The following is a 12,292-nucleotide window of genomic DNA, read 5'->3' as shown; positions in this document are numbered from 1 at the left end:
CCTCGGTGCTCTCTAAGCATGCCTTAGTAAGGGAATCCCTCCTAGTAGAAAATACCATCTCTCAATTGATGCTTGACCAACTCTGATAATCGATTTAGGAGCCTGACTTAGCCTTGGGTTTTGATCTATGCGTTGATGGGCTGAGAGGATTGTAGTCAACAACAAGAAGTTAGGATTACAAGTCCATGGGGAATCCCAAGGTGCACTTGTTTTCCATTTATATATGCAAGCTTTTGGGGGTTTTGAACTTGCACAAGTCTTTAAGACTTCAAGTGAAAGCCACATAGGCCTTGCAAGTTGTCAACACTCACACATGCTCTCTCTCTTTCTCTCTCTCTCTCTCTCTCTCTCTCTCTCACACACACACACACACTCTTACTAACAACCCTAATTGACACTTTCTAACAACCTTATGTAGTTTTTTAATTTTTTTTTGGGGCAAATCTCACTTTATGTGAGAGGTTACGCTAAGTTCTACCACATGTTAGAGCAAACACATACATGCCCATTCTAACAGCCATCTGTCCCGCGGCTAAGAAATTACCGGATTTGCTCCTTGTAAAGATGCAAACCGGAAATTTTAGTAGAAATTTTCAAATTTACAAGATTTTTGAACTATTTTCCTCCATATATTTTACCGGTTTTTCTTCCCTTTAAGGTGGTTTTCAACCGGCTAATCTAATTTTCAGCCAAGGCTAAGCTAAAGCAAACCCTTCCCAAACACAACATTTGTCTTATCTAAACTAACATAATATGGCGGAAGAGGGAGCCCTTTACAAGTGTTGAAATCTGCGACATGAAGGCTAAACTCCAAAACGGAGAGAAGTCCTTGTGCGTGCGATAAAGGGGGAGAGAGAAAAAGAGAGAGATGATGTCGAAGGCAGTCGACCGTACTAGTGTAATGTAATGGAAACCTCTCCCTCCTCTCTCTCTCTCTCTCTCCCCCCGTCGTCGGATAGAAATTTAAGATGAGACAAATGTCTAACAAGTCTTGAGTTCAAGACTCGACGTACAGATCTATGAGGGCTTTAAAACTTCTCCTCTTGTTTATGTTTTTCTTCTTCACACACACATTTGCAACAACTCTTATCGAAAGCCTAGCAAAGTTGAGAGAGCCCTATGTCGTTGGGGAGGATCGAGCGAACCGCCTGTGCCTTATGGACTAGATCTAGGTATAAGAACATGCAAAGAGAGTAGGAGCTCTGCCTAACCTCATATCCATATGTATGCCAAAATTTCTGTAGTCCCATGATGAAACTGTTCCTTTACAACCAAGCTTGACTTGGGACATGTACTTGAAGCTTGACTTCCATAGGCTTTACTATATTCTTCCAAATCACGTCTCCAAAGCGGGCTTAATAATAATCTATTCCAATTTGCGCTCTCTCTCTCTCTCTCTCTCTCTCCCCCTCTCCACTAGAGGGCTCTCTTTTCCTTTAATCTCACTCTCTCTGCATCATGCCGTCCCTCTAATATAGCTTCAAGGCTTCCATGCCATCGCTCTAATCAGCTTCAAAGCTGCCCAATGGGGTTGCAATTAGCTGGGCAGCACTCCATTAATATGCAGAGTAGCTCACTACGCTTCCTGCTCTTGTATGTAGCTCTCTTCCCCGCTTGTACTGTGCTTTGTGATTTGAAGGCAGATGGGGAAGCCCTCCTTGGGTTCTTGCAAGGCTTGGCAGGGGCTGCCAAAGCCATCAATTGGACAAACTCTACAAGCCCTTGTAGCTGGGAAGGAGTGGGTTGCAACCTAGCTCAAGACAGAGTAGAAACCCTCAAGCTCCCTGGCTCGGGCCTCTATGGCAGCATCCGCCCCGGCACCCTCGGCTCTCTCTCACACTTGCAAACCATCAGCCTTCGCTCTAATCACCTCTCCGGTCGCATCCCCGACGACCTCGCCAATTGCACCCAATTGCGAAAGCTCTTCCTTCAGAACAACCTCCTCACAGGGCCCATCCCTAAATTCAACTCCACTCTCACCCCTGCCCTCAATGTCATTGATCTCTCATTCAATGAGCTCTCAGGGGAGATCCCTTCTTCTCTGCCAACACTCAGCTTGAGGATTCTTTTGCTACAGAATAACTCCCTCTCAGGTCCGATTCCGCAAGATTTGAGCGGTCTCGTCGAGCTGAACCTTACTAACAATAATCTTAGCGGAAGCATACCCACCGGCCTTCGAAACCTGCCGAGCTCATCGTTTTCTGGCAATGCCGGGCTCTGCGGGCCGCCTCTGAAGTTGTCATGCCAACCCGCCTTATCCCCATTGTCAGCACCAAGTGCCCCACCTCTGCAAAACCCTCAGCAAAGCCAGCCTAACAAGAGAAAGCTTACTACACTCGACATAATTCTCATAGTAGTAGCTGATGCTGTGGTAGTCTTATTAATTGGTGCCTGCTGCTTGCTCTGGTTTTCAAGAAAGCAGTTGATTGCAGCTTTTGCTTCCTCTTCAGCAGGACAAGCAGATGCAAAGGGAGAAGCGAAGAGTGCCGACCGCTTGTATGCGAAGACTCTCGACGATTCCAAGGATGACTTCAGCTCAGCTCAAGAGCCACAACACAACAAGCTTGTGTTTTTCCAAGGAAAGCAGCTCAGCTTTGATCTGGAGGATTTGTTGAGGGCATCCGCAGAGGTGCTCGGCAAGGGCAACTTCGGGACATCATACAAGGCAGTGCTAGAGGATGGGCCCACAGTGGTTGTCAAGCGTCTCAAAGAGGTCTCCGTCGGCCGCAAAGAGTTTGAGCAGCAACTGGATTTCGTAGGGAAGCTCCGTCACCGACACCTTGTCCCCCTTCGTGCATACTACTTCTCGAAAGAGGAAAAGCTTCTGGTTCATGAGTATCTGCCAATGGGTAGTCTGTCTGCTGCCCTCCATGATGGTAAGAGACATCTCTATACATTTATGTGGTCATTTAGTTTATTGATCAGAGAGATCAAAATGTCTGTTAATGCTTACATTTTACGCGGTATGGCCCCTAGCGGAAGATTTATGGTCCGGTCAGCGTCTGAGTGTAGGTCTATAAGCTATGAGGTGTTTGGCAAAGCTTAAATCAACACTGTAGTCTTGAAACTTAGCCATTGATTTAGTGCTCTTTACATCCATAGCAATGCCAGGGTCTTCATCAATGTCAAGGCCTTGAATGTTAAGTTTGTCTCGGCGCTCTTTGACAGTGTCAATTCAATGCACACACATGAGTTGAATCCAAGAGACCATAGCCATCCATTGTAGGGGCTCTCAAATGTTCAATCCACTAGCAATACTGTGGTTGAAAGTGCAACAAGCACTAATTTGCGCTCCAAATCTGTGTGGGAGTATGCCCTTGTAGACCAATAGACAAGGACAAAGCTTCACATTAAGGTTTTGTTGAGCCCACACATTGAGAGCCATGGAAAGCACCAACTGTTGTTTAGTCAACAAGGTATGGCAAGTGGCATGGCACTAGTGAGAAGCCAAAATTCAGCAACAACCACAGATTTGACAGATCACTTTATGCCACATTGCCACATGCTCTCACTATCTAGGTCTTTCGACTAGATCGACAACGACCTCGAATCGACTTGCTAGACAAGCATGCCCACAAGCCAACAGAGTGTCCTAGCAGCATGTTATCATTAGCAAATCATCAAAAGGCTACTCCAACAGCTAGGACTTACCAATAAAGATGATCTTGAACAGGAATCAGGAATAATTTGGTTCCTCTATTAGCTGGCATTGGCAGGGTTCCATCAGGAAGCTCAGCCTGTATTGAAGACTAGTGTTTGGGAAAAACCATTTTTCCAAACATACAAAATTTCTTGTCTTGAATTTTCCGAGAGGAAATTTTGGAAAATTAGGTTTATTTTTTGGGTTTTAATACTATTTTTCTCTATTTTGGAGTGGAATTTCTCCTTTTCCCCTTGCCCTCAACTGGCATTTTTGAAATTGAAAACGGCACGATATTAAGCTAACTTCTAAGACACATTTTTCCCGAACACTGCTACAAACTATAACTAAGGTAGTGGTCACGCGAAGCATAGTTATCAATTACTTTCTTTATCAAATAATTGTCCGTTGTGCATAGTCATGTTTGCATCCTCAGCTATAACTTACACAAGCATGAGAGGGGATCTCGAGGTGGGGATGGGATCTATGGTGGGATGGTTGAGCACCGTAGATCTCGGGCAAAGTAAGTTCTAGAAAAAATGTATACTTGTTTCCGAGTTCACTTTGCCCATGTTTTCCAAATGATACGAGGTGATTCAAGGGGGATCTACCTCCTCAATATCTCACACCGGCATGGGCAAGATGGGATCAATGCTGGAGGACAAAAACGAGGGGCGCATCAATCGTGGACCGTCGGATCTGACAGTGCGAGGGCGGCCTGAATTTACAAATCCCCCACATTTACTATACAACATACTCAAATCCCCTTCATTTCAATCAATGCAAGCGGAGGTAGTGGTTAGTGCACATGGTTTGCAGTGGGGAGGTTGTTGGTTTAAGACATAGGGTGCAGCCCGCCCTGAATTTACATGCCTACCCGAATTTACTTTTCTCCTCGAACCCGCATCGGACGGCCCAAATCACTTCAACCGTCGATCATCTCCCGCCGTGTCCGTGTAAGAGTGTGTTGAGGGGGGACCTGCTACACAAGAGTATGCCAAAACACATTGTGTCATTCAAACTTTGGATCTTTTACATGCTACGTTTGCACTCCCAGGGTGATCAGATTACTATTTCTAACGAGTCCATGTTTCTTCCAAAGATTAGAAGCTTTGGGTAAGCACCACTAGCACTTTCAAAATACTAGGGAATGTCTAGGACGGGGGAAAATCTTGGCTATCGATAATTAAAAGATCTTAGAAGAACATGGTAATGGACCTTATGTAAGGGGGCGAGTGTGTTGGGATGTCTGCCCTGATAGCCGATGTAATTATGGTCCCTGGATGATGTCATGGCTCAACACAAGTATGACAAGACCTTGTAATTATTTGGGTTGGTTAATATAATTCACTCACAATTGTGAGTTTTGCTATTAACAAAAAAAAAAAAAAACTAGGGAATAAGTTAAATTCACAATGGAGAAATGCTTTCCTTCCTTTGGAATCAAACACCCACCATGTTCTCCTTGAATTATGCGAACCCATTTCCCTCGCAAATCCTTGCTTTGGGTGCGATTTTATGCAACCTTTTTTTATCCCCTCGTCGTGTGGAGTCCTACCATGAAGTATTCGTTTGCCAGCCTATGAAAGAGATTTTAATTAGTTTGTGACATTTTTTAGTGCAGTGTTGGGTAAAAACCCTAAGAACTTGTGGGAAACCTATAAGGGTCTGTTGTGCGTGCACGTTGAGAGACAACGAGAGAGAGAGAGAGAGAGAGAGAGAGAGAGATGTTGGCAATTGATTGTGTGTGACATCAGGGCTAGAAAAGTACATTTTTCCTAACTGATCAAAATAAGGGGAAACTTGAATTCTCCCGGTTTTTAGGTCAAAATTTGAAGGTTTTGCCGGTAATTACACTAAAACTTGTGTAAGTTTGCCGGTTTTCTTAAAGGCAAGCTCAAAATCTAAACGGGATTTTATAATTTCAACCGGTTAAAATACACTAGACCCCGGTTTTTTTCTAACACTCGTGTGTGTGTTTGTGTGTAGGCCCTCAAAAGAGAATATTGGACTGGGAGACAAGGCTACGGATAAGCATGGGGGCAGGCAAGGGGTTAGCCCATCTACATGCGACAAGCAACAAATCGGTTCATGGAAACATCAAGTCAAGTAACATCTTACTTCATGACAACTACGACGCGTGCCTTTCCGATTATGGCATCACCCCTCTCTTCACTTCAAACATGGTGGTCGGACGCATTGGCGGGTATCGTGCACCCGAGGTCATCGAAACCCGCAAAATTTCACAAATGTCCGATGTCTTTAGCTTTGGTGTTGTCCTCTTGGAATTGCTCACGGGTAAGGCCCCTTGGCTCATGGTGGCCAAGCTTGGTATGGACTTGCCTCGTTGGGTCCAATCCGTCGTCCGGGAGGAATGGACCTCCGAAGTCTTCGACCAAGAGCTCTTATGCTACAAGAACATCGAAGAAGAGATGGTTCAAATGCTACAGGTATGCGCCTTGAACTCTAGTCCTCTAGTGATCTTTTGAAGCACTATGGACATAGTCATTTGCAATCTATATTTTCCTACTAGAATGTGCTTTTCTAAGCTTTAAAAAGAGCAGCAATATTTTCTTTTTTCTAAGCTTTTAAAAGAGATAGAAACATTTATTTTATATTTCAAATATTTTAAAGGGCTTTCAAAGGTGATTACATGCAGCCTGATTGATAAACAGAGATTGCTTACAATTGGATTTTTGTGGTGCCTATGTTGCAGATTTCTCTCACTTGTGTGTCCTCGTCTCCTACGCAACGACCACACATTCATGATGTATTGAAAATGATTGCAAGCGTGAGGCCGAGCTTGCTACAAACCGAGTCCGAATCATCGCCAAGTAGTGTTGACAATGAAGGAGGAGCACATTTACAAGGACTTCGACCACACACGTCTTCTCCTAGTCCGAATGGAAATTCTCCACACGATGTTTCATAGCAAAATGCTAAATGCTCGACAAAATGATGGCGTTGTCTTACAAAAGGCAAAAAATTGGTTTAGGGATTGCTCTAACTCATGGTTCCCCTTCTTGACAAGAAGTGAATTCTTGCATACTAATAAAATGCTTGCAACCTCTGGTTGAGAGATCTAATTGTCACAAGGGGGAACGATGAGATGGCACGGAAAGTGCAATTTGAAAGGCAGTAGGGCATATTGCCCCCCCCCCCCCCCCCCCCCCCCCCCCCCTCGCCCGGCCGCCCTCCCTTCCTTCTCTCCAAAGCCACCAAAAAACAATTTCTAGGCATCATTTAGGTCAAACCTTCATATCGCTTCTTCCTATTGTCAAAGTTGTATCAAGTCTTCAAAATAACTTCATTCTCTTCTCCTCATCCCCCCTGCCCCCCCCCCCCCCCCCCCCCCTCCGAGTATTTGAGTATCTGGCATTGAGTTCAAGACTCATTTGTAAGATCTTTAAGGTCTCTTCGGATTGTTCCTACAATGACATTGACGGTCGCCTACTCCACTCAATGTACCTAATTGAGCATCTTTTTTTTTTTTTTGGTGCATAACTCACAATGGTGAGTAGATTATATTATCATAACCAATAAATTACAGATTCTAGCCATGCTCATGCCAAACCATCTCATCTTCCAAGGATCCTAGATACATCGGCTGAAAGGGGAGCCGCCCCACTACAATGCCCGAGATGATACCTTTACCTATGTGAGTCCTTCCTTGCGACGCTCATAGCCTTGTTCCATTCATCCAAGTTCATTTGTTTCCCAATGGTGAGGATCGCTCCCTGCTTTCTTGGATTATCTCAACGAACTTAGCGGTTTCCATTGTGTTCTAAAAGGCTCCTCACCTTTCAAACATGTTTGACATAACAAAATCTCACAATTTGCGTTGTAATGAGCATTACTTAGCTCTTGAACAACTAATTGAGTATCTTATCCAAGCTAAGCTACCCTTTGCCCCCCATAATTCTAAGATCCATTTTTTTTCCCCCCTGCTAAGAATGAGACAAGAGTTCCTTCACATCACATGATATAATCCGTTGTTCATGTGTCACAATTCGAGTTTACAAATGAGTAATATGTCGCTCCGCTCATAGAACCATTGCAAGCTACCATTCCTCATTTTAAATGTGTCCTTTCTTTCAGCTCTCGTATAGGCTAGAGAAGTGCTCGAAAAAACTTTTTTCCAAAAACTTGGCAAACCTACATATGTGAAACAATAGAGGTAAATTGACAAAATTCGAAGGTTTTTACACCAAAATACACTAATGTTTTCAAAATTTTGTAGGTTTCCTCACCTTCAAAATTAAAACATAGAGGTAAATTTCAAAATTTGTAGGTGGGATTACACTAAACCTAGGTTTTTCCCGAGCACTGGGGAGCACTGGGCCGCCGCTAGAGCTGATTTGTTAGATAAGATATGTGTATAAACAAGTGGCAAGCAAATTTTTCTACACATGTTTGTTTGGTCCTACATTTGTTTATAGATATATAGCCCCTTATCATATCAATCGTTTCTTTTCTAGGTAGTAGGTAGGTAGTGGATGTTTCTAGCTTTTGTGATCGACTATAGACTATAGTGATACTTAAAGGGGCATGTCTCTATCTAGTTTTGCAAAGCCAAAGAAAATATCAAACTTCAAAGAACTTTCTTTTGAAAAGCCATATGATCAAAAATAGTTCTCCTAAGAAATTTTAATAAGTGCATGTACCTTAAAAAGACCAAAGATACTTTTAAGTCATCAAAATGCATGTACTTTAAAACACCAAAAGATACTTTACATCACTCAAAAGAGGGGATATATTCTCTCTCTCCTTCTCTCTCTCTCTCTCTCTCTCTCTCACACACATGACACACACAAGAGATATACTATTATAAAAGGGGGAGGGATTCCGCCCCCTGCCACATGACAAGATTTCCTTCATCCGACGGGTGTGATTTGCAGCCAGAGAGTCATGGAGAGAGAGAGAGAGAGAGAGAGAGAGAGAGAGAGAGGTGGCCTTCGTTGCCGACCAATTCATGTCTCTCAATATTAAGGGACATTGTCTCTCTCAACTTACAATCATGCCACTTTCAAATTCAAAATGCTCATTGTGGAAAGAGAAGAACAAATTTTCCATAGATTTCAGCAGAAATAAGGTTAAAATTTCCAAAGTTTGCTTTTGGAAAAATCATAAATAGAACTTGTATATGGTTGAGAAAATGATTTTGCCCGAATATAGATGAGAGATGTCCTCGGTGCTCTCTAAAACGTGCCTTAGTAAGGGAATTCCTCCTTAGTAGAAAATACCATCTCTCAATTGATGCTTGACCAACTCTGATAATCGATTTAAGTGCCCCACTTAGCCTTGGGTTTTGATCTATGTGTTGATGGGCTGAGAGCATTGTAGTCAACAACAAGAAGTTAGGATTACAAGTCCATGTGGAATCCCAAGGTGCACTTGTTTCCATTTATATATGCAAGCTTTTGGTGGTTTTGAACTTGCACCAGTCTTTAAAACTTCAAGTGAAAGCTATGTGGGCCTAAAAGACACATATAGGCCTATTTCAGGCTCTCCAAATGGCAAGTTGTCAACACTCACACATGATCTCTCTCTCTCTCTCTCTCTCTCTCTCTCTCTCTCACACACACACACACACACACACACACACTCACTTACTAACAACCCTAATTGACATTTTCTAACAACCTTATGTAGTTTTTCTCTTTCTTTTTTTTGGGGGACAAATCTTACTTTATGTGAGGTTATGCTAAGTTTTTTTTGGGGGCAACCCTGGGAGTGCAAATGTAGCATGTAAAAAATCTTTTACATGCTACGTTTGCACTCCCACGGTTGCCCCAGAAACTCTAAGCATCCATATTTCTCTCGTAAGAATGAGAACATTTCCTTCACATCACATGATATGATTCGTTGTTCATGTATCATAATTCAAAGTTTACAAACGAATAATATGTCGCTTTCTGCCATAGAACCATTGCAAGCTGCCCTTCCTCAGTTTAAATATGTACTTTCTTTCAGCTCTCGCATAGGCTAGAGCTGATTTGTTAGATCACATATGTGTTTAAACAAGTGGCAAGCAAATTTGTCTACACATACACATGTTTCTTTGGTCCTACGTTTGTTTCTTGCTTTTTTTTTGGACTACATAAGTAGTCCTTAGTAAAAGATGGATTTCTGGGTGCAAATCTAGACCATTGGAAGAAGCTTGTCGATTAATACCATATGGCAAGGTAATGAAATTAAACTTTATTTTAAATTATTTCTTTTAAACACTTGTGAGAGGTGCTGACATTTGTGTGCCTCTTTTTAAAGAGAGGCATTCTCTTTAAAGAGAGACATTGAGTATTGCATCAAACATTATTTTCTATGCTTTTGTAATATATTGTAAACTAAATAGTTGATTGTTCACACTTTTTTTTTCAAACAAGGTGAGGGATCACGAGGGCCTGTCAATGGAAGGATTTGTGAAGGTGCTTTTAAGAAGTAGAAAGAAGGGGGCATTGGAATGTGTTTTTGGAGTTTAGTGGCATCAGTAAGTAAATAATGGAGTGATCAGACCAAAATGAGAAGTTAGTGTCTGTTGTTATGTTAGTGAAGGAATTTGTAGTCCAAATGTGGTCCAATGTTGAATCGTAGATTGTTGTGCTTTGGGTTATATGTTGTGTCATGTTGTGTGTGAAGAGAAGGTTAGAAAGTGCAAGCTATTCAGAGGTTTGGTAGTTAGCGTTGATGTTGAAGTTACCGAGTAAAATGGTAGGGGTGTGTTGGAGGTGAGGTGTGAGTGGTGTGGTCAATGTTTGCAAAAGCAAGGGAAGTGGAGTTGAGGGTCTGCGGTACAATGTTATCAGGGTTATTGGTGGATTATGTGGCGTGCTGAGGAGCGTTGTAATGTATTCTATTTCATTCGTGAAAATGATGTTGTGGTGTTGTAGATGTATGTTTTTCTTTGATGTGAAGAGAGATATTCCCATGGGGCCAGTTGTTTGAGTGTGTGTGTAACCATGTATGGCCACTGTGTTAGGATGTTGTAGTTTTGTTTCTTGAAGACAAAGAATGTGGGAGGCCATTAAGCTATTATCATGAATAAGGTTATTGTAGTGTTTCTTTAGGGACACAATGTTAAGAGATCGTATTATCAAGTGATTGTCGGGCAAAGAGTGGAGGTCAAGCTATGTAGGTTGCCAAGTGACATGTGTTTTGAGGCAGTGTAGCTCAGCTAGAACTGTTTGGTCTACTTTAATATGGTTGGAAGTTAATTCTGTCAGGAGGTAAAGGTTGTTGGGATCTCTTACACGGGAGAGGACAGTGTACACAAGGCCGTGACTTCGAATGTTGGTTGGATCGAAAGCCAAGGTATCCAGTGTCAAGCCTTGTGCACGGTGTATGGTTCTAGCAGCTGCAGGTTGAATTGGGAATTGTGTTCTCGAGCACTTGGAGGAAAAAGGATTTCCAAAAACCAGTGCTCGTGGGAAATTGTGTCTCGTCTTAATAGCGTGCCGGTTTCAATTTCAAAAATGCCGATTGAGGGCACGATAGTGTTTGGAAAAAAGCATTTTTTTCAAACATACAAAAATTCCTTTCCTTGGATTTCCTTGGATTTGTCAAGAGGAAATTTTAGAGAATCAAGTTAATTTTTCTGGTCATACACTATTTTTCTCTATTTTGGAGGTACTTTCTTAGCATTTCCTCTTGGTAAATCAAGGTATTATTTAGTGCTCGAGAAAAATGTGTCCTTGCTTAATATTATTTCCAAAGCACCGGTTGGACGCAAGGGGAAAAGGAGAAATTCCGCCCCAAAGTAGAGGACGATAGTGTAAAAAACTTAAAAAACAACGTAATTTGTGAAAATCTCCCCTTGGGAAATTTAAGCAAAGGAATTTTGTATGCGTGAAAAAATGCTTTTTCTCGAACATTGCTATTATTATAGCTTGCGTATGATGGATGTGTCGAAGGTGACATCGTGCTGCCTGCAGTGGGAAGCAGGGCTCAACTTTCAAGTCGTGATGCAAACTCGTAGAGGAGAGGAGTCTTCTTGCGCCATGAGCATTGTTCGGGAAAAATGTCTCAGCTTAATATCGTGTTGTTTTCAATTTCAAAAAATGTCGGTTTAGGGCAAAGAAAAAAGGAGAAATTATGCCACTAAGTAGAGAAAAATAGTGTAAAAACCTTAAATTCAAGAAAGGATTCAATTATTCAAGCAATTAGAAGTTGTCGTCTAGGCAGCTGGAAAAGTCTATACCTAGCTTTTCATTTTAATATGGAGGATGGAGATTGGAGAAGAAAGATTTGACAGGTAGGCTATGTCGCTTTGTACGTGATCAACAATTTTTGGGAAAAATGTTTCTCAGCTTAATGTCCTGCCGTTTTCCATTTCAAAAATGTTGATTGAGGGCACGAGAAAAAGGAGAAATGCCACCCAAAATAGACAAAAATAGAGTAAAATCTTTAAAAGCGGCCTAATTTTCTAAAATTTCCTCTTGAAATAAACAAGGGAAGGTGCCAATATTGTCTTCGAGAACATCTAACATGCGGAATTGTGATTGGTCACATAGTGCCTTGATTTGTGTGTGTGAGAGTCTAGTGCAAAAATATTGATTCTCTCTCTCTTTCTCTCACACACAACCACGCACAAATTAACATGAGGTGATGCAACACGCAAGGCTGTGTTCGGGAAAAATGTGTCTCAGCTTAATATCA

The 12,292-nt window shown here is 42.1% G+C and overlaps 1 protein-coding gene across 1 annotated transcript; it reads left to right on the top strand.

Annotated features, from left to right (window-relative positions):
- The first annotated feature begins 1,155 nt into the window (after positions 1-1,155).
- LOC147432619 (putative inactive receptor kinase At2g26730) lies at positions 1,156-7,580 on the top strand. The gene is made up of 3 exons (XM_086492486.1): positions 1,156-2,876; positions 5,630-6,090; positions 6,357-7,580. The coding sequence occupies exons 1-3, from the start codon at positions 1,526-1,528 to the stop codon at positions 6,570-6,572; spliced, it is 2,028 nt and encodes a 675-aa protein (XP_086348612.1). The 5' UTR covers positions 1,156-1,525; the 3' UTR covers positions 6,573-7,580.
- Positions 7,581-12,292: the final 4,712 nt, after the last annotated feature.

Source organism: Adiantum capillus-veneris, chromosome 20, assembly GCF_014529385.1.
Source record: "Adiantum capillus-veneris isolate H3 chromosome 20, ASM1452938v2, whole genome shotgun sequence".
NCBI classification, from domain to species: Eukaryota; Viridiplantae; Streptophyta; class Polypodiopsida; order Polypodiales; family Pteridaceae; genus Adiantum; species Adiantum capillus-veneris.
Note: the sequence above shows the minus strand (reverse complement) of the source record. Positions and strands in the feature narration are given on the sequence as shown.

Bases quoted from the DNA above. Each gene is read 5' to 3' on its own strand.
- LOC147432619 (XM_086492486.1), top strand. From the start codon at position 1,526: ATGGGGTTGCAATTAGCTGGGCAGCACTCCATTAATATGCAGAGTAGC. The intron at 2,877-5,629 runs GTAAGAGACATC...GTTTGTGTGTAG, and splicing joins GTCTGCTGCCCTCCATGATG to GCCCTCAAAAGAGAATATTG. The intron at 6,091-6,356 runs GTATGCGCCTTG...CCTATGTTGCAG, and splicing joins AGATGGTTCAAATGCTACAG to ATTTCTCTCACTTGTGTGTC.